Below are 27,479 nucleotides of genomic sequence, written 5' to 3' on the forward strand. Positions count from 1 at the left end.
TGCTCAACAAAGATAAGCTGCTAAGGAAAGGGCCTAAGTACTTTTTCCAAAGTCTCAACATTAAAAAGAAGCTTATATTATAATGTGTGTCATCTAGTTTAAAAGCCCAAACCCTTAAGGACAAAAGGGGAATATACATATATATATATATATATATATATATATATATATATATATATATATATATTACTCACAAGAAAAAGGAAAATGAACAGACAGGCCAAAGATTAAGCAGAACCACAAAGAGAAAATAAACATAAACATACAAAAAAATATGAACAGGGAGCAGAAAAACATGTTGAAGTAGAGCAAAATAGTCTTCAAAAAAAAAAAAAACTTTGGGAATAGGCAGAGAAATAGGAATGTAAATTGTTATACTTTTATTGAGACAGATTTCTCTGTGTAGCCCTGGCTGCCCTGGACTCTCTCTGTAGACCAGGCTGGCCTTGAACTCATAGAGCTCCCCCTGCCTCTGCCTCCTGCGTGCTGGGATCACAGCATGCACCACCACGCCCGGCTTAAATTGTTATCCTCTTGAGGGCCAAGAAACATTTAAAACATCAAACCACAATAATCTCTGACCTAGAAACCGCAGTCTGGGGAGTCCTCCTGCAGCAAGAGCTCTGGGACTCTGTGTCATGGTGCCAACTGTACCATTTACAAAGGCTGAAGACTGAAAATCACCTCAGTGTTCCCAAGAGACATGACACTGTTCACCAACGAACCACTGCAGCCGTGACTGGCGTGTGCGCCATCACAAGGCTATTCTGCAGAGTCCTCCTGTGCCAAGCCGAGGGACACCATGGGGCAGATTTAAGTGGTAGAAAAACTATCAAAATAATGGTAAATCATGAGCACGCCTTTAGGAATAACTAAGAACCTCACTCTGTGCACCCTCCACCTAGGCTCAGTTTGGTGCAAGTGGAATCAGGGTAAGTTACCACCGGGGTTCTCAGGAAGGGGAGGACAGCCGTGCAGGGAACAGCTCGCACCCTTTACACAGCATGGGGTGGCGTCAGCAACAGGAAGCGTAAAGTAAGATTTCAGTCAGTGTTCAGTAAAGGTACTGACACCAGGCACGTTCACAGCCTAAGTGTCCACAAAAACACAGCTGTTAAAAAATTACTCCAAGACTGTGTAATTGAGACATTTCGGAGTGGCAGAACACAGCCCTGCTCTGAAAATAGCCCCAGGTGGGTCTGGAAAGTGCGGCTCAGGAGGCTTCCTTCAAACAGCGCTGCTCCACCCTGGCCACGGCCTGCTTTCTATTTTAGGTTCAGAAGAGACAGCGATGTGAGGAAAATGGACAAGAGCAGAGCGACCCTCCCTAGAAACTGCCACTTGCACACAAGTCAGGGAAGAGAAGGACCCAGCCAAAACACATCTACCCCCCCAAAGCAGGAAGTGCTAGCCCCAGCCACCAACAGCACGCCTTTCCCATGCCTCCTTCATCTTCAGTAGTTACGGCCCACGCGGTCAAGTTTCCAGACAGTGGTGCAGCTCAAGTGTTTTTTTAGACAAAACAATCTGAAGTGGAAAATCTATGGCCAATTTTATTTCACAGGTATACTATAGGAAAAACATTTAACTATGAGTTATTTAGAAAAAAATGAGATAAAACAGTCACCCAAATCCCCTGAGGCCAGGATGTGTAACTTTTAAAATGTTTTTGTGTATATGGTAGTTTTCCTGTATGCACGTCTGCGGACCTGGGCATGCCTGGGAGGCCAGAAGACGGTGTTGGTCCTGTGGATCTAGACACACAGATCCTGTGAGCTACCATGCAGGCGTTAGGAACCAAACCAAGCTCCTCTGGAAAAATAGCTCCTCACCACTAGCCCCCTCTCCAGCCCCCGGAGACTATCTACTGCTTAATTTAAAGGCTACCACAACGCCTCTGTTGCCTCTGTGACATTTCACCCCACGATGCAGCCAGGCTAGAGCAGTCCAGAATTAGGAGGCGTAGCAGCCAATCCCCTGGGTAATAATGGCACAGCTTTCTGGTTTGGGACTTGGGGAAGGAAGTGTTTGTTACAAACTTGGCTTCCAAACTCCTATAAAAATGTGTCCAGGAAACCACACGGGTTCCCACAGGCCCTGCTGACCACGGCCCATCCCTCCCCAGCCTCAGCGAGACTGTAAGGTGGCAGACACCACGCTCTGCCCTGTATTTAGCTGTGGAAAATTTATATGGAAAGAAAACTCCTTGATTTAAAATGATAAATAAACTGAATGGAGCAGCTGGAGCCAATCAAACTGTCTCTTCCTCAGAAGACAAGGAGACAGCGAGCTGCTGTTTGCCCAACACGGAGGAAATCCATTGAGAGAGTTGACGGTTTTCTTCCTATTACCTTCACACAAGAGGGGAACGCACCCTCCGTGTCATCCAGCATCCAAGCAAGCAGAGACAGCACCACAGTGACCTCAGAAGAAACCCATTCTCTGGCTTACAGAGGGTTTGCACCTACAAACACTTACAGGACGGAGGCTGTGTGTTCTGCCACATCTACTAAAACAGTTTTAGGGTAGATTCTGCATGTCCTTGATATGACACAGTACAACACCCAGGACTCCAGGTACAAGGAAATAAAGAAGGCATCCAGAACATACAAGTGACCCTGAAAATCCAGGTCTGCTTCACACACTTCACGAGCTCAGGCCATAATAGTCCAGAATGAAACACCAGTTATTTTGCATTGAAACTACTTCCTGTCAGGCACATCCTGTTTGGCTAAGTCTCAGTCACAGTGGAAAACAGAGGCTGGAGCAACAGGATGAGAGACAATGGCTAGCCGTCCGGGAGGATGCGGCCACTAGGTGACACCTCCAGCTGGCCTCTGCTCGCCTGGATCCCCACAACCTTCAGTGTGCCTGAGCTGCCATCAGAGAGCTCTGGCCTCTGCTACTGTGGCCTCCTCATACCCTGAGTAAACTCCCCTCTGTTCCTGATCCCTCCCAGCCCCGCCTCAGCTAACTGTGTAATCCCCGAAGTCCTCCCGGAAACAGGATGTCCACTTGTAGCCTATGCCCATGCTTTCTCCACAAGTACACACGAGCTGGGGCCAGGCACAGGTGACCACACAGCGACCAGGCGCAGGCGTGCGCCTCCACTTAGGGCCTGGTCCCTCACACTGCACACGTGTAGGCCACCAGAATGCACATGTGACCAGCAGAGCCACGCGTCTAACAGTCCTCGTACCGACACCCTGACAGGATGACAACATGGTTTTTTTCCTTTTTACCTTTGAAAAATTACATTGGCCAGGTAGCAGGAGAGAAAAGTAAACTCCCTATTCTTAATAGGGAAAAAATCGGAGTTTTGGTTGGTTTTGCTTTGCTTTGTTTAAGATAGACTCTTGCTATGCTCCAGGCTGACTTTGAGCTTTCACTCTTCCTACGTGAGCCTCCGGTGACGGTTTGAAAATACAGAAGTTAAATAACCAACACTGGGCTCCAATAACCTGAGCTTTGTCTGAGGAAACCATTCTGTTCACTGAGTATGCCTAGCAAGTCCCTTTCTGATTTCCAGACTGCAACAATGCGCTGCTTCAATAAATACCAGTCAGGCCAGGCCAAACACGCCGCTGCAGGAACCTCAGGGGACGTTTGAGCGCCCAGAGGCCAAGAAGCACATACGGCTCTCAAACTATGCCCAGGCTCCTAACAAGACGGGGCAGGAGTGCGGCTCAGTGAGAGAGCACTGTGCTACTAGTGCAAGGCCCTGAGTTTCAGATACACACACATACACACACACACACACACGTAAGCAGAGGAGCCAGAAGCCGACACCCCCCCCCCCCCCGGCTAGGCCAGGCTACAATAGGGACTCTAAAGTTAGCTGTAATAGCAGGTGCTAAAAAGACTGTGGAAACAGCCGAGTCCTGAAGAAAAACAATACTCTGCATTCCAAGCAGGAAGGAGAGTTCTTTCTGAGAAAGGTCAATGCTGGATGGTGGCCTGTCCGCAATTCTATATAGACAGCAGGTTTCTATTACAGTGCTTAGCATGTGGGTGTGTGCAGTCTCTGTTTCAGTTTATTATTTAAAGAAAGCAGAAAGGCAGTAACACAGAGAAGGGACAGTGAGGACAAAGACACCGCTCTCCTTTTAAAAAGAAGTGTGCACAGATGCTCACATAGGGAGCAGGACAGGGACAGTCATTGTAGTAGCATTGTTCAGAGTAAGAGAAATGCAGACAGCCCAAGAGTGAAATGTTTACATGTGCAAGAAAAGTGACGACCAGGTATGTCCAAGATGGCGAAATGTGGCATTGCTGAACACCAGGGCAAGATAAACAGTAGAGCAACGTCCAAACAGTTACCACAGTGAGCATGCATGTGAAAACAGCGTGAGAGCCAGGCACCCCAGGGGGTGCCTGTGGCTGGGGTGCAGGGGAGACTGTCCTGAGGTGGCCCTCACTGTCTGCACATGCCCTAAGGAGGCCCTCACTGTCCGCACTGCCCTGAGGAGGCCTGCACTACCTCCACTGTCTTCACTGTCCTGAGGAGGCCCTCACTGTCTTCACTGCCCTAAGGAGGCCTGCACTATCCTCACAGTCCACACTGCCCTGAGGAGGCCTTCACTGTCCTCACTGCCCTCACTGCCCTGAGGAGGCCCTCACTGCCCTCACTGTCCGTACTGCCCTGAGAAGGCCCTCACTGTCCTGAGGAGGCCCTAACTGTCCTCACTGCCCTCACTGTCCTCACTGCCCTGAGGAGGCCTTCACTGCCCTCACTGTCCAGAGGCCAATTCTGCTGAGGTAATGGTATGGCAGCATGGGTGAAGCGGCTGCTCCGTGCTCTGTACTTTTCAGTGACTCAGTTTCTCAAAACTACAAAGTGCATGAGGAGCCTGGCTCTGTTGCTGTGTTTGTCTCAGGTGACCTGGAACAAGTTCTGCAACTCCAGCAGCTCCTCTTTAGCTGAAGTGACTAGATTTACACACGCACACTCTTGGGAACCGTGGCTATTGAGCAGGGCAGAGCACCCAAGTGTGCTGGCTCCCTATGTCAGGTGACACTGGCTCGGTCAGCTGAGCAGAGGGGGCCTCAGTGGAGACAATGCCCCCAATCAGACTGGCCTGTGGATGACCGACGAGGGGCAGCCCAGCTCATGAGGGACAAAGCCACCCTGGGCCGGCTGTCCTGAGTGCTCTGAGACAGGAGGCTGGGCAAGCCATGAGGAGAAAACCAGCAAGCAGTGCTCCCCTCAGCCTCAGGGAGTGCTCCCCACAGCCTTGGTAAGTAGTGCTCCCCCACAGCCTCAGGGAGTGCTCCCTGTGGCCTCAGGGAGTGCTCCCCACAACCTCAGGGAGTACTCCCCGTGTCCTCCATAAGCAGTGCTCCCCTGGCCCCTGCCTCCAGTTCACTGCCCTGGGGTCCTGCCCCGTTTGCTCCCTTGGTGAGTGAGTGTGAGCTCAGAGCTGTGAGCTAAGATACCCTTTCCTCCCCGAGCGCGGCCGTGCTGCTCACAGTCTACCTAGGACAGTGATGAGTGTAACTGGAGGAGGCGGAGCCTGCGCGCGAGAGAGCGCGGGGCACTGGGTGCGCACCTGGTGGCGTCAGCGCTCAGGTGCTGACTACCACGGCAGCGCACTCTGCACGGTTCTCTGGAAACAGACCGCTCCCACCAGCGCCCCGCCACAGGCCTCGGAAGGACACACACTCGGGTGCAGAGGACGGCACTAGCAGGGCGCCTCACCTTGGCGAGCTCGGGCAGGTAGCTATCCAGACCGGAACCGGAACCCTCCAGCTTGCTCTGTTCCTCGTCTGAAATGGCAAGAGCGATGAGCTGACCCTAGATGAGGCTATCTCAGCTGGCCCCTAGCCGAGGCTGTCTCACCTGACGGGCACAGGAGCACGAATGCGCACCCCCAGCCACCCAGGGCCAGGGCCAGCGGGTGCAGCGCCTGTGAGACCTTGCACAGTTACCCCCACCCCCACTGGAACCTGTGATGCCCAACCAGAGGCTTCCGGGGGGTCATCTGGAGATGAGCCAGGGTGCAGATCAGCTCAGTGTGAACACACACGGAAAACATGGGGATCTGGCCTTGAAAGTTCCAAACAGGACACCAGGGCACCGAGCCGCTTTAAAGATGGCCCCGCCAGAGTCCAGAGCTACATTTTTATTATTTGCTTGACGACAGCATGTCACGTCGCCAGGCTAGCCCTGAACGTGCTCTGGAGCCAAGGACGGCCTTGGATTGTGATGTCCCCAGGTGCGGCAGGCCCCCGCTGTGCACAGGGCTGAAGTACTGCAAGCAAGGGAGGCTCGGGCACCAAGCCTCGACTCCACCCCCCGGGCCGCAGCCCTGTCCTTATTTCCGTCTTCAGGTGAGACCCGAGCCGGGGGCCAGTGTGTCCCAGGTCTCGCTGACACACGGCCAGGCCTGCCTCCCTGTGTCGCTGTGGTTCCCACTCCACTCGCCCACGGCTCTAATCCTCGTCACCTGGTCACCTGGTCACCTGTGTGGCTCCTGGTCACCTGGACTCGCTCACACTCACTGGGCAGTCTCCCATGCGGCCTGCTGTGGCGGGGAGCCACCGCACGGACCCTGGCTCACACTCCCCGTGGAAGGCTCTCACTGCCCCTGCGCACACTCAGAAGTGCCGTGGCCTACCGTCGTGAGGGTCCCCGTTGCGCCTCTCCTGCACGGCGGCCTCGAAATTGAGCTGCAGGATCTTGTTGAGCACGGCCACCCAGTCCTCCATCTCCGCCTCGCTGTCTGCGGCCAGCAGGTAGCTGCTCTTGTCCTGCATCTTCAGCTCAAACGCAAAGCGCCGCACCCTGTTGTTCTGCGGTGGAGACAAGGACACTGTATGCAGCCCAGGATACCCCTCTCTACTGTCAGCTCAGGACAGCCCACCCTACTGTCACAGCTCAGGGGACAGCCCACCCTCCTGTCACAGCTCAGGACAGCCCACCCTATCGTCACAGCTCAGGACAGCCCACCCTCCTGTCACAGCTCGGGATAGCCCACCCTCCTGTCACAGCTCGGGATAGCCCGCCCTCCTGTCACAGCTCGGGACAGCCCGCCCTACCATCACAGCTTGGGATAGTCCACCCTACTGTCAGCCCAGGACAGCCCACCCTGTCACAGCTCAGGATACCCCTCTCTATTGTCACAGCTCAGGACAGCCCACCCTACTGTCAGCCCAGGACAGCCTACCCTCCTGTCACAGCTCGGGATAGCCCACCCACAGTCAGCTCAGGACAGCCCACCCTCCTGTCACAGCTCAGGATACCCCTCTCTACTGTCACAGCTCGGGACAGCCCACCCTCCTGTCACAGCTCGGGATACCCCTCTCTACTGTCGGCCCAGGACAGCCCGCCCTACTGAGTAATGCTGCTATCTTACACAGAGCACCCTCAAGGCCACCCCGTCCACTTCAGCCTTCCCAGCTGAGAGCCATCACCTGCTAAGAAGGATCTGCTGACTTGGTTTATGTACATGAGCGCCTTTGCATGAATGTGCGTGCACCCTATGTGTGGCCCATCCTCAGGAAGGTCAGAGGAGAGCAGCAGATGCCCGGAACTGGAGCTGGTGTGAGCCGTGTCTGTGCTGGGAATCGAACCCACATCCTCTGGAAGGCACGGGCCAGAGAGGTGGCTCTGTGATTGAGGGTACTTGCTGCTCTCGCTTTTTTCAATTTGGACATTTATTTTTACTCTTTTAGTTATATTACAGTGTGTGTGTGTGTGTGTGTGTGTGTGTGTGTGTGTGTGTGTATGCTCATGTGTGTGAGTGGATGAATGAGTGTGTGCACAGATGCCCTTGGAGGCCAGAGGCGTCAGATTTCCTGGAGCTGGAGTTTCAGATACCCCCAAGCCACCTGACCCGAAAGCCGGGACACACACTTGTGCTCCCAGCCCCGAGTCCCTTTCTGTCTACCTTTGTAGCACTGGCCCCTGGGGAACAGAGGCTGCCCATCCTCTTTGTCACTCCCACAATCCTTACAGAAAAGGACCCCCACAGCAGCTATGTGAAAACTAGCCAAGACGAGAAATTCCATTCAATTCCGTTCTCAAAAGTGAGGATTTCAGGTGAGAGAGATACATGTGTGTGCTACCACAGATGGGCTTTAGTTACAGGTAAGCATAAAAAGAAAATTATACTTTTGAAGACATATGCAGTTTAGCAGATGAGAAATGCTATGAGCTACACATGCAAAAAGAATCTGCAGGGACAGACTGAAGACTGACCTCAGAGTCGGAAATATACCCAAGATGTAGAGGTTTGGTGAGGGCTAGCCAGCTCACTGACACCTGTGCACTGCCGAGGACATGAAACAGGACACTCCCGTCAAACACAAAGAATCACTTCCTACTTCAAAACAAGGCTGGAAAAATGCATCCAGCTTTGCTTTCAACTATGCCAAAAAATTCAGCTGAAAAAAATAACCCTGAGGTTTCTCAGTTCACACAAATGAAACTGAAGCTTGGAACAGAAAACCGGTCAACTGGCATTCATGAATCACTCTGATGCTTTTTATTGACACCGTTAATCAGCGTGCGCTGGTCTACTTTGACTGACCGTCTGAGGCACACTGTTGGTCTCGGCACAGGAGCTGCCGCTGGCAGGGAATCCACCTACTGGCTGTTTGCTCAAGACACTTTTTCAAGGAATGTGAAGTCATGCTGCAGTCTTGACCTGGGGCTCGGATAGTGGTTTGTGGTCTCGGTCCTGCCCTGGAGCTGTGTTCCTGCTCTTCTGGACAGCCAGCAGTGCTCCTCCAGGCTGGCTGCAGGAGGTGCTTCCTCTACTCTCCCAGCAGGCAGCTGTCAGGTCCCCCAGCAGTCCCTCCTGCTGCACGCCCTGTGTCTGCTGGCGCTCACTTTCATTCTGCCCCACCCCCACGCTTCTAACTTGGAGTGCTAATTTTCACTCCTGACGAAGGTGAAGCTTAATTGCCGGAGCACTGGACAAATTGATGAAAACAATCTGCTCAGACAAGGCAAGCATGGCTGTGAGCCCCAACAGAGGAAAAATAGATGAAGAACAGTGGACTCAGCATCTGTATGGGGCCCAGAAGAGGAACGCGAACACGGCGTCTGCCAGCTCGCCAGAGTTCATGGAGACCAGAGGCTAGGACTCATAGGAATGTGTCTAGGATAAGACCCAGGTGAGAGCTACAGGTAGACGGACATTGGAGGGGTTCCCAGGCTCCACATTCGTTATGTCTCTATTTTCCTAAATTTAAGAAAATGCAGGATGGGATCGGGGCCAGGGAGGCGGCTCAGCAGCTAACGGCAGAAGTCTCATAAGCCTGGCAAACTGCACTTGTTCCCAGAGCCCGTGTAGTGGTGGCAGGTAGAAGGATCCACCAAGTTTCCTCTGACGCACACGCGCTTGGTACGGAACCCCTCCTATAATAATCATTCTTTTTAATTATAGAGTGATCACAGCACTCACAGCAGGAAATGCACCAGACGCCCCTCAACTCCTAAATGGTGTTGGGAGGACAGCGCAGTGCTTTGGTGTTTGTGAGGTCAAAGAACTTCTTAAGATTTCTTAAAAAAAAAAAAAAAAAAAGGAGCCAAGCACAACTAGAATAAAAGGAATTTCAGACAGAGTAACTCCAAGTTACCATTACATCAAGTTTCTTAGGCAAAAACTAGAGGGTTTCTCCTTCAAAATAAACACAATTAAATCAGAGCAATAACAGAAAGAAGAAAGCAGGGCTGAAGGTGTGGGTCACTGGCAGAACGCGCCCAACACGCCCAGGCCTCCTGGCAGCACAGGAGGCGGAAGCAGCCGACCAGAAGGTCCAGGCCACCCTTCACTTGTACTGAGGCCAAGGCTACAGGACAGCCTGTGTCACAGGGAGCAGAGACTCCGGTGAGGAGGGTGAGGAGGGTGAGGAGGAAGGGTCCCCACGTGCAGCTCTGCAGGGGGGAGGAAGTCCTCAGCAGAGTGGAGCAGAGCTGAAGCTGGAAATGGCTGCTCTGGGGGAGCCAGGATGGAGGTGCAGAGGTACAAGAGTGAGTGAGGGGAGAGTGAGGGGTGAGTGAGGGGTGAGAACAGGGGTGAGTGAAGAGTGAGTGAGGGGTGAGAACAGGGGTGAGTGAGGGGAGAGTGAGGAGTGAGTGAGGAGTGAGTGAGGGGAGAGTGAGGGGTGAGTGAGGGGTGAGTGAGGGGGTGAGAGCAGAGGTGAGTGAGGGGTGAGTGAGGGGTGAGAGCAGGGGTGAGTGAGGGGTGAGTGAGGGGTGAGGGGTGAGTGAGGAGGGGTGAGTGAGGGGAGAGTGAGGGGTGAGGGGTGAGTGAGGGGTGAGGGGTGAGTGAGGGGAGAGTGAGGGTGCGCTGTAGCCCTTCCCTACTGCAATGAGGAGCACATTCACCAGAGGATGAAGACGGTAAGGGTGTAAATACCCGAACGGAAAGACCTGTGGCCAAAGCAGAGGGCTTGTCCCTGCTGTCTTCCTGGGGCGCCCCAGCACCAACCTCTCAGGCACTCAAGCTAAGGCCACTGGAGGAGGCTCTGCTGAGACTGAATGGTGTACTGTCTGGCGGACAGGGAGACTGCTGACTGGTCACACAGCCCCTCTGTCTGAGGACCACAGAAGTGCGTTCATGCCTGGCACTCTGCGCTCCCCAGGCAGATTCTGATGCCCAGGCCATTTGTGTGTTCACACCCTGTGAACTGTGACACGGGACAGCCTCCACGTTAGGATGTGGGCATCCCAGGCTGGCTTCCAACCTAAGATCCCCCTGCCTCGTTCTCCTGAGGACTGGGATTACAAGTGGGCATGCAAACCCTATTTTAAAAAACAAAACTTCATACACTAGAGAGCTCCTGTACCACAGTGTCCTGCCACCTTCCAAACGATGGAAAATAAGCTTTGCTTTCAGGTTGTGTACCGTTTCTTCTGTAGTTACAGCCATGCTTGGAAGCCTTTGCCCGAATCCACTAATCCATGCGCAGAACCCCGCAGGGCAGGAAACTTGACGGACCTTCCCACACTCACCTGGATCACACCCATGCAGGAATCTAGGAATATGGAGCCTTTGGGTTCCTTGGAGATCTTTTCATCCTTATAAAAGTTTAGATTATAGGACCCATCTCCGAGTTGAATCAGGTGGAAAAACCGCCTCTTAAATGACTGAAAAAGAAAAGCCACAAACAGCTTTTTTCTAAGTGGACGGTGGACTGAGAAGCCCTCAGCTCTGAGCGCCAGCCGGCACTCTTCACACCCAGCATGACCCTGGCCCGTGCTCCTGGTGGCCAATCGGCTGCAGGAAGATGCCCACAAGCATGCCAAGGTGCCTTCGGGCTTCGCCATCACCCAGAGCCTGGGCTGTTAACACCATCACCCACAAGTGGGGGGAGGGGAGGTCCATCTTTAGAGGAAGGCTCAGGAAGACACAGATGTTCCGGAAGCCCAGGGCCCCCTACTCACACCGCAGGGGCTGTCTTCCGCTCAGGACCCGGAGGACTTCTGAGCCTCAGGGACCGGGCAGTCAGCACCTCCAGGTTTACATCTCTGTGTTCATCTGACCCTTACGATTCATCCTGCCCTCTTCTCCACTTCTTATACTACTTTATTTTCTGCTTTAATTTTTAAATTAAAGTGTAAAGTGTCTGTGTGTCTTTGTGGGGGTGAGCACGTGTGAGTGCTGGTGCCTGTGGAAGCCAGGGGTGTAGTGCCCCATAGCTGGAGTTCTGGGCAGTTGTGAGCTGCCTGACTGGAGAGCTGGGGGCTTGAACACAGGTCCTCGAGAAGAGTGGCAAATGCTCCTAGCCCTGCGCCTCACTCTTGCTTTTCTCTTGGTGGCCTTCAGAGTTCGCCATCTTCCTTTTGATGCTTACTTGGCTTAACTTTCACAGGACACTTCCCACAGGAGTGCTTACTTTACCTTACGAGGTAGAGAGACGCGGTTTAGACAGGGAAGAAGACCCCGTCCGTGGCAACCCCTCTGTCGACCTGTGCTCAGGGGCTGTGAGGGCAGGGAGGTGCTCGGGCCGTGGCGATGGTGGCACCTCACCAGGACATCGCCCTTCTGTGGGGACCTGAATGTCCGTTCACCTTGCGTGGTACCCTAGGCCCCAGAGGGGCAGTGAGCATGGGTTAAAGCGCAGCTGTCTTACCCTCATGGTCACGCTGATGGCGCTGTTCACGTTGCCCTTGTACAGCCAGCCGTGCTTGGTGAGCCCGCCCTTCTGGGACCCGAGGGACGCAGCATCCTGGGAGACAGAAGAGCACACTTTCAGTCCGGTGCCCCGTAAGGGGAGGGTTGTCTGTGAGTGACGCCAACGGGAAGATCACTCCATCTGTGCCGTGGTAGGCAACTGCCACTTTAACAGGACTTCAGTGCCTCCAGGCCACGCTCACGTCCATTTACCAGTGGAGGAGAAACGAGCCCACACTTCTGGGACTCGTGCTCCCTTAGAGGTCAGGTGAATGCTCCGCCAAGTTTCCCCTCCTCCCCACACTCCACTGTTCTGCCTTTAACGAAAAACCTTCTCAAGCTACACCCCTCCGAGGTTAGAGGACAAAAGCAAATTCTTGAAAACCTTCCCAGGGGCCTGATTCAGGGAGAGGTGAATAAAGAAGGAAATAGAAGACAACACAGAGAGGAGAAATAGAGCAACAGGGGGAGGGAGAGAGGCAGGAGCTACTGCTGCATACTAAAACTGAGACCCGTGAGGGCTGGCTGAGAGCTGGTGGGCACCGAACCCTCTTCAGGCATGTGCCATCGACAGACATAAATGTGGCCCAAAACAAAACTGTTAGGTTACCTGAAACTCTCTGGGTTCTGCACAGAGTAGGGATTATAGAGACGACAACACAGGGCCATAGCAATAAGGGCTGGACACGCCCAAGAGACCACAAACAAACAAAGGCAACTCGGCCTACAAAGGTCTTCCTGCCCCTAAAATCAGCACCTTAAAAAAATTAAAAAAAACAAAACAAAACTGTGCAGCCCTGGCTGGCCCAGAAGTCCTTATGGAGACCAAGCTGGCCTCAGAGTCACAGATGTCCACCTGCCTCTGCCAGTGCATGCTGGGATTACAGGTGTGCCCTGTGTGCTCCCAAGCCCAGCTGTGCAACTTTTCTTAGGACTATTTCAAAAACAGGTTTCTACTATTAATGTTTCAAATGGTTAATACTGTGCTTGGGAGACAACTAAACTCACAACGGGAGGACGAGGAATGCAGGGCCTTGTCAGGGCCCACCCTCTTTGCACACTCTCTAAGGCCCGTCCAAGAGTCGGGGAGCTGGACGAAGCAGACTGCACTAACACAGCCGCTTGGGAAATAGCCTCATCCCGCCGCTGCCAGCAGAAGAGAGCCTGTTGGAAACAATCTAACTTTAAGGCCTGATCTCCTTCAACAGTGCAGTCAGGTCCGATCCAAGCCTTTGCAAGTCTATCAGAACAAAAACACGAGGCACTAAGCAGTCATGAAAGCACAGGGCCTTAAGAGAGTCAATCGGAAAATATATCCAAGGAAGAACTCTTCCTTTGCTTCATTAAACATCCCAAGTCCTGCTTGGGCTTAAAGGTCGGCGTTTTCCTCAGAGCCTGTCCTATCGCCGTCTCAGGGGAGGGCTGACAGCGAGCGGGAGCCCTACCTCATCCTTGTCAGCTTCCTCGTCGACTTCGTACACGTGCACAGGGAGCTTATCCAACTTGGCCGCTTTGCTGTAAAAGGAAGAAGAAAACTCGCTTTGTCACTGCACACGAACAGAGTCCTTCTCTGTCCCTCAGAGGGACCAACCCACAGCATGCCCGGGGGTGGCCACTGATCTGTGCCACTGCTGATCGAGTGGGGAGCCAGGACTGCAGTCACAGCTCCACACTACAAATGAGGCACAGCTGGCTCGGCGAGGAGGCCGCGCGCAAGCGGTGGGTACGAGGAGAGGACCCGGGGGACAACTTCTAATATAAAACAGGACAGAGAAATGAAGCGGGAGTCACAGAAATTTTAAGAGACTAATGATGGAAGGTGATGAAGGGGTTAATGGCAGGCCGGGCCAACCACTGTAACAGCAGGCACTCCAGTTATGTGAACAGCTGTGTGCCAGGCATGCTGTGCGCTCTGCACACGCCCTCTCACTCATCTAAGCCGGAAGGAGCTGTTCTAACTCCTGAACAGGAGATGCTGAGGCGTACAGAGGGCAAAGACAACCCAGACACAGCCCAGAGTCCGCACTGCTAACTACGATGCTCCACTCAGTTGGAAACTCACACTGGTGCTAAATGGTAAAATCATCCAACAGTTAAAATCTACCCAAAATAGACACACAATACGGGTAGTTATGTGCCAACCACAGAGATAGCACGAGCAAGACAAGGAGGGAGAGTAACTGGATCTGATGGGAATTATCTGCAAATCCCCAGGTGAGCGCTGGGCAGCCACACAGCTCAGGAACCCATCCACAAGGGAAATAATGCCAGCAGGGTTCTCCCTGCTGCTTCAAAAGGGCCGACCAGGACGCTGGCTGGACACTCTAAGGAGGGGCTGACCACACACAGGAAAACAAATGCGAGGGCACTGAGAAAAGCACACGAGGGCAACGTCTCACGGCCGGGGCAGGCCGGGGCCCCGTGCTAACGTGGGTTCGCGTCACATCGCAGAGGTAATATTTGCAGGCAGCCCCCTCCACGGGCCGTTGCACTGCCCTCTGCCAGCTGTCTGGAGGGTGTTTTCTAACTGTGCTCACCCTGCCGCCCTCTGTGGCAAGCCTAATGAACACGATTGCTTGTGCTCTGCCTCAGGACCAGCCAAAGCGTAAACAGAGCCAGGGAACCAACCTGGGAAAGACTGCATCCGGTTCACCTTCTCTAAACAAAATGTATTTACTATAGCTCTCTTCACATGGTTCTTTTCCAAAATACTCTTTTGAAGAAACACACACACACACCCCTAGGTATCTGTCAGTGGGTGAATAAGTACACACATTTTTTTTCGGCCCTAAAAAAACAACCTAGTGGAACTGGAAATATTCATATCACAGAAGTTATTCCAGTCTCAGAAACAGAAACACACACTTTCTCTCTCATGAGCCTAAATTTTCCACAGACACTTAAAATCACAAGGTACAGATGACATAAAAGAATGTGCCTGGTGGTATGTGGACAGACAGGTTGGGGGGGGAGTGCTCACAGCAGGGTGTGCTCGGATAACCATGTGATCAGGAACCCTGGCCACATGACGTGTGTCATAAAAATGGCAGGTGGAAGGAGGCCTGGCTGAAGAGGGCAGGACGGTGGGAGGAGAGCACAACTTGGTTACTGGACGAAGATGAGCAAGGGTGTTAGATGTGGATGAAAATGCTGAAGCCATTCCTTCACACATCAGTCAACGCTGGGGAAAGTGGGCACAGCGTGCTCCACACTACTTCAATACACCGGCCTCATCTTTTACACTCCTCACTGAAAATGTAATGATTCTCCACACAGCATTTCAGACCGGAATGAAAGCACACGCATGTGCTTGGCCGTGCCGCACAGACTCTCACAGGTCCCCTGTGCAGGCCACAGCCCGGCCTGCTGCCCGCACTGCTCCCCACGCCCGCACCCGTGCCCTCGCCCCGCTAGGACTCACCTGGGAAGCTGCCGAAACTCCCCCGAGTAGTCTTCATACTTGTAGGTCACAAGGTGCCAGTCGGAGTTGTAGGTTCTGATGCACTGTTGGGAGCACACGGACAGTCAGCTGTGACGCCCAGGGACGCCTGCTGCCAGTCACTGACTCCACCCCCGGGGGCCCCGAACCCCGACTCGGGATCCCGGGAGGCAGGGTCTCAAGGGTCAGTGTTAGCCATCCCGCAGCAGCATCAGAGCACAGCACGGCAACACCTAGACCACAGCGCCGGTGCGCGCCTGCCTTTAAGAGCCGCCCTCGCGGCATGCCGGTCTGCCTCAGGCCGGACATTTGTCCCCAGTCCCTGGCCTGTTTGGGAAGGCTGAGGAGGTGTCCTGCAGAGGAAGTGTCTTGTCAGAGGGTGTGTCCTGTCAGAGGGCGTGTCTTGTTAGAGGGTGTGGCTCATACTTGTGAATCAAGGTCACTGCTGAAGCGCCCAGGCTGCCTGCCAGGCTCTCAACCGTGAAGGTCAGGGACGCATAGTGGGACATGCTCTCTCTTAAAGCTGTCACTCCTGTCACTCACTCTTGGCCATGCTGTCCTATCACAGCAAGCTGCATACAGGAATGCACACGCCCCTGTCCTCACGGAGAGGCCGGAGCACAGCATGGCAGCGTCAACTCTCTCCTTGCACTCTGTGGGTGTGCAGAAGCATACTCAGGGGAGCAGGCGAGGCAGCAGGAAGCTTTACCTGCTGAGCTGGTTCACACCGTCAGAGAAGGACGTATGTCTCTACTGGGACGTGAAAGCAAACAGCGTGAGTGAGGCTAAAGGGCACGTCTGTGCCACTTACTACTGTCAGAACTAGTGCTGTTGCTGGCTGCAGTCAGTTAACTGTCCATTTAACTTTGTGTGTGAGCAGCGCGTGTGTGAAGGTCAGGGAGCTGTGGAGGTGGCTTTCTCCTTCCGCTGTGGACCCCGGGGTCACACTCAGGTCATGAGGCCCCAGACTCATTTCTAAAAGGAAGAAACCTTTCAAGAAGCAGAGTTACAGCAACGAGTTAGTGACCTCTTCCTCAGAGGGTCTGGAGGACTAAAGAAGCGCAGAGGGAACCACAATTACATTACTGGTGACGCCTCTTTGTCGGATTATTTGTGTGTTCAAACATGAAAGAGTGACTCTGGGGCCCACGCAGGGTGGCGAGGGTGACTCCATCACTGGGTCCTCAAGCTAACAGCAGCTAAGCCGGAGAACCTGAGGCGTGCTGAGCATCTCGGGCTTCCACAGCCACTGAGAGGCCTCAGAGACAGCTCCTGACACTTACAGGCGCTCTGCAGACATCCTGCTGTCCTGTGCTCTGAAAACATCCACCTTGGCGCTCACCACGGAAGGTCACTACCTTTGTGATGGTGCTGACCACAGAAGGTCACTACCTTTGTGACGGTGCTGACCATGGAAGGTCACTACCTCTGATGGTGCTGACCACGAAAGGTCACTACCTCTGCTCCACACAGAGAAACAAGGAGAGTGTGGGGAAGGAGGAGACATCTTTCCAACCCGCCTTGCCAGGAACTCACCTCGGTGACAAACAAGCTGTGTGCCTCCTGCTCTGCGTTTGTGGGGACGGTGGATCGCGCGTGCCTGCCCTGGCGCCTCAGGATGGCCGTCTGCGGACAGAGAGCAAGCAAGCTGGTGAAGACACAGCTACGGTGCACCTCGCGGCCCTGAGCCCTCTGCATGCCCTGCAGGTGAGCACAGCTGCCTCCCAGCTGCCCACAGGAGCGTCGGGCTGGCCAAGTGCCAGTTACCAAAGGCAGCCGCACAGCGAGCCTTCCTCTGAAGGGCGGAGCCCCTGCTGCTTCAGGGGCTGCAGTTCACCAATGCTCCAATTTACTAGGGATGCCACACTGACGTGATGGAAGTGCCGGGTTCCTAGGCCTCTCCACGCTGGCACGCTCTGACCTCTGGCTCAGCCTGTCTTCCCAGACTCCTCACAAAGCAAACCAGCGACAACAGAACCCTCTAGACGGCAGAGTGCCGGCGACACCTGTTCCCTGAGCGCGGCTTGCCTCCCTCCTGCCCCGAGCTCCGATTCTGTGGACTAACAGCAAGCTTTCCTCATTTACCCAGGGATCTGCAGGGCAGCTCTGTCATGGTGCCACGGCAGACAGATCCCCGTTATCCCTGCGCACACCAGCTTAGTCTTTGTACACCCAGAGTGTGACAGCTAAGTCGAGCGGGTAGTTCTAGTTCATGCTGCCTTCCTGGCAACTCACAGTTCCACACACTATACTTGGGTCCATGCCCCTCAAATCCTCACCACCGCGTGTAGCTTGACCTTTTTTCTTTTTAGATTTATTTTATTTTATGTGCACGACAGTTTTGCCTGTGCGTATGTATGCGCCACGTGCATGCCTGGTGCCCACAGAAGTCAGAGGAGGGCACCAGATCCACTGGAGCTCAAGCTCCAGATGGTGGGGAGCCACCGCATGGGTGCTGGGGATTGAACCTGGCCCTGTGCAAGAGCAGGAAGCACGCTTGGTCACTGAGCCACTTCTCCTGGCCCTCCTTCTCCTAATGCCAGCCGCTGACTGTGGTAGGGGAATCTCCACCTAGCTTGCATTTGTTCTCCATGACAGTCCCTTAAACGTGGTTTTCATGCATTTACTGGCCATCTGTACTTCTTTATTTGAGAACTTCCAAACTCCTTGGTCTACTTATTAACCGGAGCATTTTGTGCTTAATTGGTTCAGCGCTTCACTCTGTGGGCGGCTCGTCACTGCTGGCTGTTTCTCTTGCTGTGTGGCTTCCTTCAGAGCCATCTGTGAACTTGCTCTGTGCCACTGCCAGTCAGTCAGCCTCAGATTCCAGTCTTCCCTGGCTGCTTCCCCAGCTGCTTCTGCTTCCCCTGCATTTGCAGGGCTTTGAGACTCCTTGTAGCCCATGTACAGACTATGGCTTCCTCAGCACACGAGGATGTCTGTGTCTCCTGTCCTCCACCCTGCCCTGTGCGGGTAAGTCTCCATACACTGCCTCCAGGGAGCGTGTAGGGTCCTGGGCCTTGTCAGTGAATATTTCAAACAGTGGCCTGTGTTACAAAGCTGTTTTTAAGAAAGCCAGCAAGACAGATGAGCATGAAAACGGGAAAGAAGAGCACGCTGTTCAAGACGCCTCGGCAGACGGCCCCTGTGCCCAGACTGCGGCAGCCGGGACCACGACCACGAGATCCCGTGTGCCCAGATCCCGTGCTGCGTGACCACGACAGGGAAAGCTGCCCATCAGAGCCCATGCACCCCGAATGAAGCCACGCTGTGGCCGCAGACCCCACACCTCCTCAGCGTGGTTCCCCGGCTCTTTCCGCGTCTTTAAAATCTAACTCCACATGTCAGGCTCAGCCTGTGGCTCCTCTGAGGAAAGACGGCTGTGACTGGGGTCACCAGACCACCACCCGAGGTAGCAGCAGGCAAGAAAGAATATGCGGCAAAGCTGCCGGCAGATCTGTGAACCCAGGAGCCGGCTGTGTGTGACACTCCCTAACAGCACTCCTTGTCCCTCAGCAGCGAGCAAACATGCTCAGTAGCTCTGTGGAATGTTTTACATACAGGCCCGGACACTCTCCTTTGAGAAAGAAAACAACTCTAAATCAATGGAGACTAAAGCCAGGCGTGGTCATTCTCATCAGTACCTTTAGCACAGAAGGCAGGAGGATTGCTTTGTAAGTTCAGGGCCGGACGCACACAGCACCGCAGAGACACCGAGAGGCTGGGGAGGGTGGCTGAGGGTAGATTCTGAGTTGGGTTCGCCACCAGGCACTGTGGTCGATTCCGAAGTTCCTGACTGACTCTGAGCAGCCACTTTGTGTCCAGACAGAAAAGTGCTCAGCACCTGAGACCTCACTCAGAGACAAACAAACCATAGCAGCGTCGGCGCCTCCTCAGAACTAACTGCAGTGTTATCCTTGGCATTTCCTGAGCAACGTTCTAGCAGGTCCCTTCAGGTCTGCTCTAAGCTCCAGGTGGCCGGACCCCCACCCTTCCGCTCCTACCAGAGGGAAGCCTGCTTCCTCTTCCTCTGAGAACAGGCCGGACCAACAAAATGTAAACACGTGGTTGTGTGCATCCCAAGGCAGCGCTGAGGAAGACAAGCACACTCACTTCCTCTTCCCCAACTGAGTGAGCATGAGTGGAAAAGCCCGCATACACACACACACACACACACACACACACACACACACACACACACAATGGAGAAGGGGCAGAAAGACTGCCAAAGCCAAAAATAGGCCAGGGCCGGCTGAAAAGAAGCGTCCTCTGGGCAGGACAGGCTCGCTGCACGCATGGACTTAAAGAGTCTGCACAAAGGCACGCCAGCCCCACGCCAGCAGGAGGAGGGGGCAGCTGCGGAGCCCACAGCGACCGCTGCCAGCGTTATCAGCTTTCCTAGGGTGCAGGTCCTGATGGTCAGTCATGCTTCATCCGCGAGGACACGGGCGGCACACCTGGCCCCACACTGAGCTCAGTGGCTGTGCGTTACACAGGCATGAAGCTGTGGAGGGGTGGGGCCGCGTGTGGGAAGACTTAGGGTACGGGTGAATAGGATCAAAACACACCTACACATGTTTAACATTCTCAAAGAGCTGATGAAACAGTTCTGAAAAGTCGATCTTGAGACTGCTTAGCTGAGAAAACATAAGAAGGCCATATCACATGGAGAAAAGCGTCACACTACCCCAGGGCAAAGCCATCACAGGAGTGAAGCGGCCACTTTAGACTCGGCCTCCCGAGCTGAGGACCCACCGAGCGGATCCGGTGAGAGTTCAGAGCTGCGGGAAATAACCGATTCCTGCTCTGAGTTCCCAGGCTTTGCAGCGAGTGTTACTCATCGCAGCTGTGAGAGCGCAGCAGGCACGGCTGAAACGCTGCCCCCTGCACAGCACCGAGGCCCTGCCGTCCACCATTACCTTCTACTCAGTCAGTGTGCTAAGACGGTCCAGTAAGACAGGCAAGAGATAGTCAGCCCGAGCCAGGGGCAACTGGGTGTCCTGTCTTCATGAAAACATTCCACCAACATGTAGAAACTCAGCATAAACAGTGACCCATGAACCCCGTCTGGGAACCCGCCTTCTTACAGAATCGTTAGTGTATTTATAGATGGATCTATTTAGAATATGTAGAAGGGCACTCAGGAGAGCACCAAATTCCAGGGTGACATGAAAGGAGAGTCCAGAGGGTCCAAATCCAAAAGAAGAGAGCTGTGTCTAGGAAAGACGCCGGAACTGTAGAGGACGGGCTGCAACTGTATTCCCAGCAAACGCAAGCGATGCCTTTCCCTGGGGACAGTGACAGAGGAAACCAAAGCCAGTAAGCCTAGCCACGCTTTAGAAATTAGCTCTTTGGGGGAGTGCTCGCCTGGTATCTAGGTTTGCTCCAGCACCACACAAACAAGGCTTGGAGGCACACACCCACGATTCCAGCACCTGGAAGGTGGAGGAATCAGAAGCTCCATGTCTTCCTCAGATGCATAACAAGTCCCAGAGCAGCCTGGGGCACATGAGATTGTAAGCACCTGTTACTGTGACCATGAAAGATTCAAACACTGATTTCTAGGTCCCCACATCCACCTGCAGCCCTTGTTCTGAGAATCGCGTCTCAACTTTGCTCCCCAATTATTCCCTGATATGTCAATAAAACAGCTTAACAGCCAATCACTGAGCTGGGGACAGAATAGGGCTAGACTTCCTGCCAGCCAGGGCAGAATAAGGGAGAGAGAAATGGGAACAGCATCATGGGCACAAAGAAGTCCAGGAGACATCAAGATGGAGCAGCTGAGGCAGAGAAAGCATCTCTGCCTCCCTATAAAATGCAAATGTCTCGGGATTTCAGCCAAGAGGAAGCCAGACTAGCTTAGAGGGTTCATATGGACTTCTATCGCTCAGTTGCCCTGTTTTAAGCTTGTTAAATAAATAACATAGTTCAGTCTCAATTATTTCAATGCCAGCTGGGTTAAGAGAGAAACTGCAACACACAATTTTAAAACTAACACTAACATTAGGTCATGAGAACGTGTTGATTTTTTGTTTTTTTGTTTTTTTTTTTGTTTTGTTTTGTTTTTAAGGCCTAGAACTAAACACATTTGCTATGTCAAAAATTGTCTTTGAACTCCAAATGACTATCAATTAAACATAAAAATTCTAACCCATTAATCAACCAGGAGCAAAACTGGGTCACAGAAGGAACAGGACCTGCACAGTTGGGGCACAGCGCCCCGGGGTCTAGTGGACTAGCCACCAATGGAACAGACACCATTCGTGCCACGAGCTCTCAGGTCTTCACTGCTTCAACAAGCCCGTCTGCAACAATCCCCTTGTTTAGAATACGCTTCGCATTTTGACTTTCCTACTGGGGAAAGATAGATGCAAAGCCAACAAAAATACTTAGATTGACTTCTTATTGTAATTCTCAATGTGCTTTAATAAAATAATATTTTGCTTTTCTTGTGGAGTCAACAAATGCATGTCAGCTCCCTTGAGTCTGACAACTCTGGTCACGTTGATCAAATAGCTAGTCTACAGACCTGAAAAGCTGATATTTGACCTTATAAATTGGTGGCCTTAAAACAATGTCCCTGAGACCTATTTTAACAGCTGGTTCCATTATCTAGCACTCTCCTGCAGGCACAGGCCTTTTCCTCTAAATTTTGAGTTCCTTTGAGGCCAAGAGACATGTATTCTTACTTGTATCTCTGAAATAATACTTGACAAATGTTACAAGAATGAATAAAACAGTCAATGGGTAAAGAAAAAGAAAAGCACCAATCAGCATCCATTACTTGCATACAAGACTTTTCCTATTAAGACAAAAGCTCTCTGATCCATTACAGAAATTGACAAGGGATGTCTACAGCATAGGCAAATATCTATTTTAACCTCTCTATAGATTTTGTGTATCAAAAGTCACATCCAAACCACAGTCCAGTCTATGCCAAAGCAATTAACATTAAATTCCTAGAGCTTCATTTCCCAGGCTTACACAACAGTCCAAGTCAGTCTCCTGAGAGTTATGCTGCTCCGTCCCAGTCCTGCATGCTTGTGGGGGGTGGGGGGTGGAGACAGGCTTTCACCACACAGCACAGGCTGGCCCGGAGTTCAAACCTGGGGTCTTCCAGCTTGCAGCTTTGTTTTCTATCCTGTATGATCATTCCTACTAAAGGCCAGCTCTGTATCCTAGTTCCAAAAACCAACGTCAAAAAACGGCAAAGAACAGCAGCCCCACAGTTTGGTTGTTTTCTTAATGAGTCTCCTACTTGCTTTGTGACATGTAAATTACCTAATCTCTTCTAGTCTGTTTTCCTCATCTACAGCCATGCGGGACATCACTACTCTTTCTCTGGGACTCCGTAGAGGTTAAAGGGAGTATCCAGTATAACTTCAAAGTTTATACTAACTTAGGAGAGTTTACAAGGAAGTCTACACAAACGGCCAGCCCCGCTCTTTCTGTTTAGAAATGAATCAGTCATCCCTCAGCGACCTTGAGGGACTCAGCCCATGAACTTAAAGATAGCCACGTCCCTGTCCCTTATCCTAGGCCGTTAGCCTAGGCCCTGGGTAACCTTCAGTTGTCTCTCATCACAGCGCTCCTACAACGCCAGGCAGTGTGAACGCCGGCCCGCTGCACTGTTCAGGGAGCAGCCGGCTGTGTGCACGTGTGAACACTCTCTTCTTCAAGTCTTCTCGGCCTGGCGTTTGAGTCCACAGAGAACCGGGGAACGGAGGCCCAGTTACACTTCTATCCTCCTGAGAAAGCTCTTAATCTGAAAGGGGAGCGGAAACTTGTCACACTATGAGGTACGGCTGTCATCTGAAGACTGAAGTTGAAGACGGTTAGCGTCCCAAATCACCAACCACTGAGACGGAAACCGCCAAGTTCAAGTGCAACTTAGACTTAGACTAGAAGTAACTCTGCATACTTCCTTAGGCTAAATATGGCAGCCCTTGCCACTTTAGTCCCGGGGGGGGGGGGGGCTGGTACCCCTTGGGGCCTCCCCTTTCCTGAGGAGAGGAGGGAGGGGGCTTGACAGGGGGTCTGAGAGGGGAGGAAGGAGGGGGTTTAAGATGGGGACTGGGAGGGGAGGAGGGAGAGGGTTTGAGACAGGGACTGGGAGAGGAGGAGGGAGAGGGCTTGAAAGGGGGACTGGGAGGGGAGAAAGGAGAGGGTCTGAGAGGGGGACTGGGAAGGGAGAAAGGAGGGGGTCTGAGAGGGGGACTGGGAAGGGAGAAAGGAGGGGGTCTGAGAGGGGGACTGGGAGGGGAGAAGGGAGGGGGCTGGGTCAGGCAGTGAAGTGATTAAATAATAAACAAAGAGTGGCAGCCTTTGGCACACAGAACTCTCAGTGATCCCGTCCAGGGGCAGACAAGAGTCTCATGTGGACCCCAGCAGACTGAGCAGAGAGGGACGCAGTGTTCCCTCAAAGGCACTCTGAAGGATGTGCGGATACCTGAGGCCTGAAAGCCAAACTTCCCATTTCTCTAACCAGGTGGAACCAGGACGTGTCATCCCCAGACCCTACCAGGAAGAGGAAGGCATGCCACTACTCTCCGGTCTGCTCTGAAAATTTTAAATGCTGTAGATTATTTTTACTTTAAAAACTTTTCTCTTCGTTGAAATGATTCCTTCCTAACACTCTGGCTAGAAGGCCAGAGTTGGAAATTTCTGGGCTGCTTGGGCCAGCTGGGGTGACACAGAGAAACGCCAGGTCCTTACGTGGCCCTGCTCTGCCCCAGCACCTGCTGCACTCCTGTCTTCTCAGCTTAAACTCAGCTCCCCCACCTTTTGTTTTGTTTTGTTTCGTTTTTTGAGACACGGTTTCCTGTGTAGCCCTGGCTGTGCTGGCATTCACTCTGTAGACCAGGCTGGCCTGGAACTCAGAGATCGGGCTGCCTCTGCCTCCTGAGTGCTGGGATTAAACGTGTGCGCCACCATCACCCGGCCAGGCCCCCATTTTTAAACAAACCCAAGAGGACGAGGGGGTCTACTTCACGCACATGTGTAATGGAAGTTCTGGTTTCTTCGTAAACAGTCATGCTGTGTAACTCTGTTTTGTTTTAATCCCATGTGTGGGATTTCAGTCGGGCTATAGTTCGTCCACACCTGGTAAGTGGCTCGATCGAGGTGTGGCTTTTGCCGGCTGGCCGTGGCCTTCCACTGAGGCTTGGAGAGCAGAGTGGTCTAGAGGACACAACTGAGAGCAGAAAGAGAAGGTGCTGGCTGCTGTGCAGCAGTTTGGAGAGACTGCAGAGCCGGTGGGGGAGAAGCGCCTGGGGCACAGCAGTGTGTCGGAGCCCCAAAAGAACCGGTTCCCTCGACCCTAAACAGCCTGGAGGGATAAAGGGCCTCTCTCCCTGCTAGCCCACTCTCCTGCGGAAGGTTAGGAGGTTGGGAGGGAGAGAAGCCTGAATGCCCCAAATAAAGTAGAGTTTAAAAAAACTAATACACACATGGCCTTGAACTCCCCCACCCTCTCCCCACTCCTTCCCACCCCTCCCCACCGCCCCTCTGCACCAGCCCTCCCCTTCACCCCCTTCGCCCCTCCCCACCCCCACCACCCCTCCACGCCAGCCCTCCAGCCCTCCCCACCGCCTTCCCTCCCTTCTCCCCACCCTCCCCACACCGCCCCTGCCAAGAAGCTCAAGTTTCCAAGGAGGAGAGATGTGAAGTCCGGCACTGCATCAGAGCCTGAGCAGTGGCACCAGGACGGGCTTGCAGGGAGAACCAGACAGCCGGGGTTCGCCCCCCTCGGCTGTGTGGCCCGGGGAAGCCCGAAATCTCTGCACCCGCAGCCAGGGCTCCAGGGCCTGCAGCTTCCTCTGGGCCTCAAATTCCACGCCCGTGAACAGGGGCTTCTACTTCCCACCCTCCCAGTGACTTAGCTGAGAAACCAGAAAGGAGGGACAGACAGACACCTTTTGCTCTGATTTAAGCTCCAAAGTTACTCTTCCTGACACAGTAAGAAGCCAGATGAGGGCTGGAGAGAAAGCTCAGCGGTTAAGAGCACCGGCTGCTCTTCCAGAGGACCTGAGTTCAATTCCCAGCACTAACATGGTGACCCCCAACCATCACTAGTGAGATCTGGCGCCCTCTTCTGGAGCGCAGGTGCACATGCACAGAGAGCACGCACATACACAAAAGAAGTAAATGTCTTTAAAGCGAAAACAGAGAATTCACTGCGTGGATGTAAACACTATTGCCAAAGGCACGCAGCTGTGTCTCATCTTTATTATCTTTCAAACCTCTCCACTCTCACATGGCTGGTTAGTTATTAATCAGCTTACCACGGCACTTAACTATTTAAAAATTCTCTTAATTCCTGCTGGGAAGTATGCATACCCACTGGGCATATAAAGCATGTTTTATAAGATTTTAATTAAAAGCCTGAAACAGAAGGCCCACCCTTCCCCCAGGGACCCTGAGAACAATGAACTAAAGAGATCCCAGAGAAGTGGGTGGGCTGTAACTGAAGCCAACCGCAAGAATCCTGAACAATATTTGTCTTCTCCGATCCAGGAGCAGAAGGCTGGGAGTGGCCTCTCTCAGACAGAAAAACAGCCACCAAGGACAGAAGGAGAGGGCATGTGGCTGCTTTCCCCATGGAAGGGGGGTGGGACACCAGGCAGTCAGCATGGGTGGGGTGGCCCTGGTGGGGCACTGGCTCAGAGGGCTCCTCTGGAGAGTGCAGCGTTTTCTGTAACACAGGCTGGCCTCAAACTCACTGGGTAGCCAAGGCTGGCTCCACCTCCCAAGGGCTGGGTTCCAGGAATGTGCTGCCACACCCCAAAACTTCGACTGTCTTTGTAAATCCCTCCATCTTCGGCAAATCACTCCAGGCTTGTCATCCTTCTGGCTTCATTTACTCAGACTCACCCCTTCAAATTCTGCAAACTCTCAGTCCTGTGCTGGAAGGTAACTGGGGGCAGAGAAGGAGCTGGGTGCTGAGGAGAGCCGGGCTCCTGGCCCCGCTGTCCCCAGACCCCGCCACTTCGCCACAGGATGAGCCCTGGCTTGATTTTTTCTTAATTATTAATACGTCCAGCCAGCCTAGAGGAATGCAGCACACAGACGCATCGATGTTTTAATATTTTAAAGCTTTCTCCAGTTTCACCGGGATAGCTCCCAACTGTCTGTCCCCAGACCAACTGCGTGTCTGCTGTGCCGGTGGCATCTGCTGGAAATGCCTCGAGGCTGGGCTGCTCTGCGCAGTGAACGGTTCGGATGTGGTGCAGCAGGGACCCCGCCGCAGCAGAGGACTCTGGGAACTGAGCACACAGAAGAGATGGCGGCCCCAGGAGATGTTGCTCATAGGAGGCTCCAGCCACAGCCTAGACTAGAAACTCGTCAGACACAGTGTGGGACGCTCCCAGAGTGCACCTCAAAGCTTCTGTCCCGAATGTACCCCTTTTTCTGTTCACCATGACCAGGCCCCTCACAGACATTGCCCCCCCCTGCACCCTAGGCTGAATGTTAACACTCCTGTAATTAAGGAAATGGACAAACCCAGGCCAGGAAGGGGCCAGGGAAAGAATTAAGTTAGTTTCTGAGAAGTTTTAACTCAGACTCCCAGAGGGGCTTCGACGGGGCTCAGGGTTGAGGACTCAGAGCTCTCTGTGAAGGCCAATTCCCACTAACCAGAGGCTGGCAAACACTGCCACTCTATTCTGGTTTCCTTGCTTGTGTGCACACACGCACACATGCACACACACACACACACACTAACGAACACACAAATAATTTACAAAAACAATGAAATTATGTTAAAAACAAACACCCCTGCACCAGAGATGGCCCCGTGGTTCCCACCCCCTCCCAGGGGACAACAGCTCAGCCACCAGCACACACATCCCCTGGATCGCCAACATGTGGCTGCTTCTCCAGGGGCCTGTGACTCCCATGCACACACAAACACG

General features: G+C 53.1%; 1 protein-coding gene across 23 annotated transcripts in view; it reads right to left on the reverse strand.

The window, feature by feature from the left end:
* Window positions 1–27,479, reverse strand: part of Dock9 (dedicator of cytokinesis 9) — a 205,545-nt gene that overhangs the window by 91,484 nt on the left and 86,582 nt on the right. For all 23 annotated transcript variants that reach the window (XM_060391628.1, XM_021644599.2, XM_060391642.1 and 20 more), the window contains exons 3-9: window positions 17,101–17,190; window positions 15,547–15,629; window positions 13,571–13,640; window positions 12,085–12,180; window positions 10,964–11,098; window positions 6,618–6,792; window positions 5,699–5,766 (exon numbers count right to left, since the gene is read on the reverse strand). In XM_060391628.1, the coding sequence (XP_060247611.1) occupies window positions 5,699–5,766; window positions 6,618–6,792; window positions 10,964–11,098; window positions 12,085–12,180; window positions 13,571–13,640; window positions 15,547–15,629; window positions 17,101–17,190 (717 nt within the window). The remainder of the gene's footprint in view (window positions 1–5,698; window positions 5,767–6,617; window positions 6,793–10,963; window positions 11,099–12,084; window positions 12,181–13,570; window positions 13,641–15,546; window positions 15,630–17,100; window positions 17,191–27,479) is intronic.

This window comes from Meriones unguiculatus, chromosome 9, assembly GCF_030254825.1.
Source record: "Meriones unguiculatus strain TT.TT164.6M chromosome 9, Bangor_MerUng_6.1, whole genome shotgun sequence".
Taxonomy (NCBI): Eukaryota; Metazoa; Chordata; class Mammalia; order Rodentia; family Muridae; genus Meriones; species Meriones unguiculatus.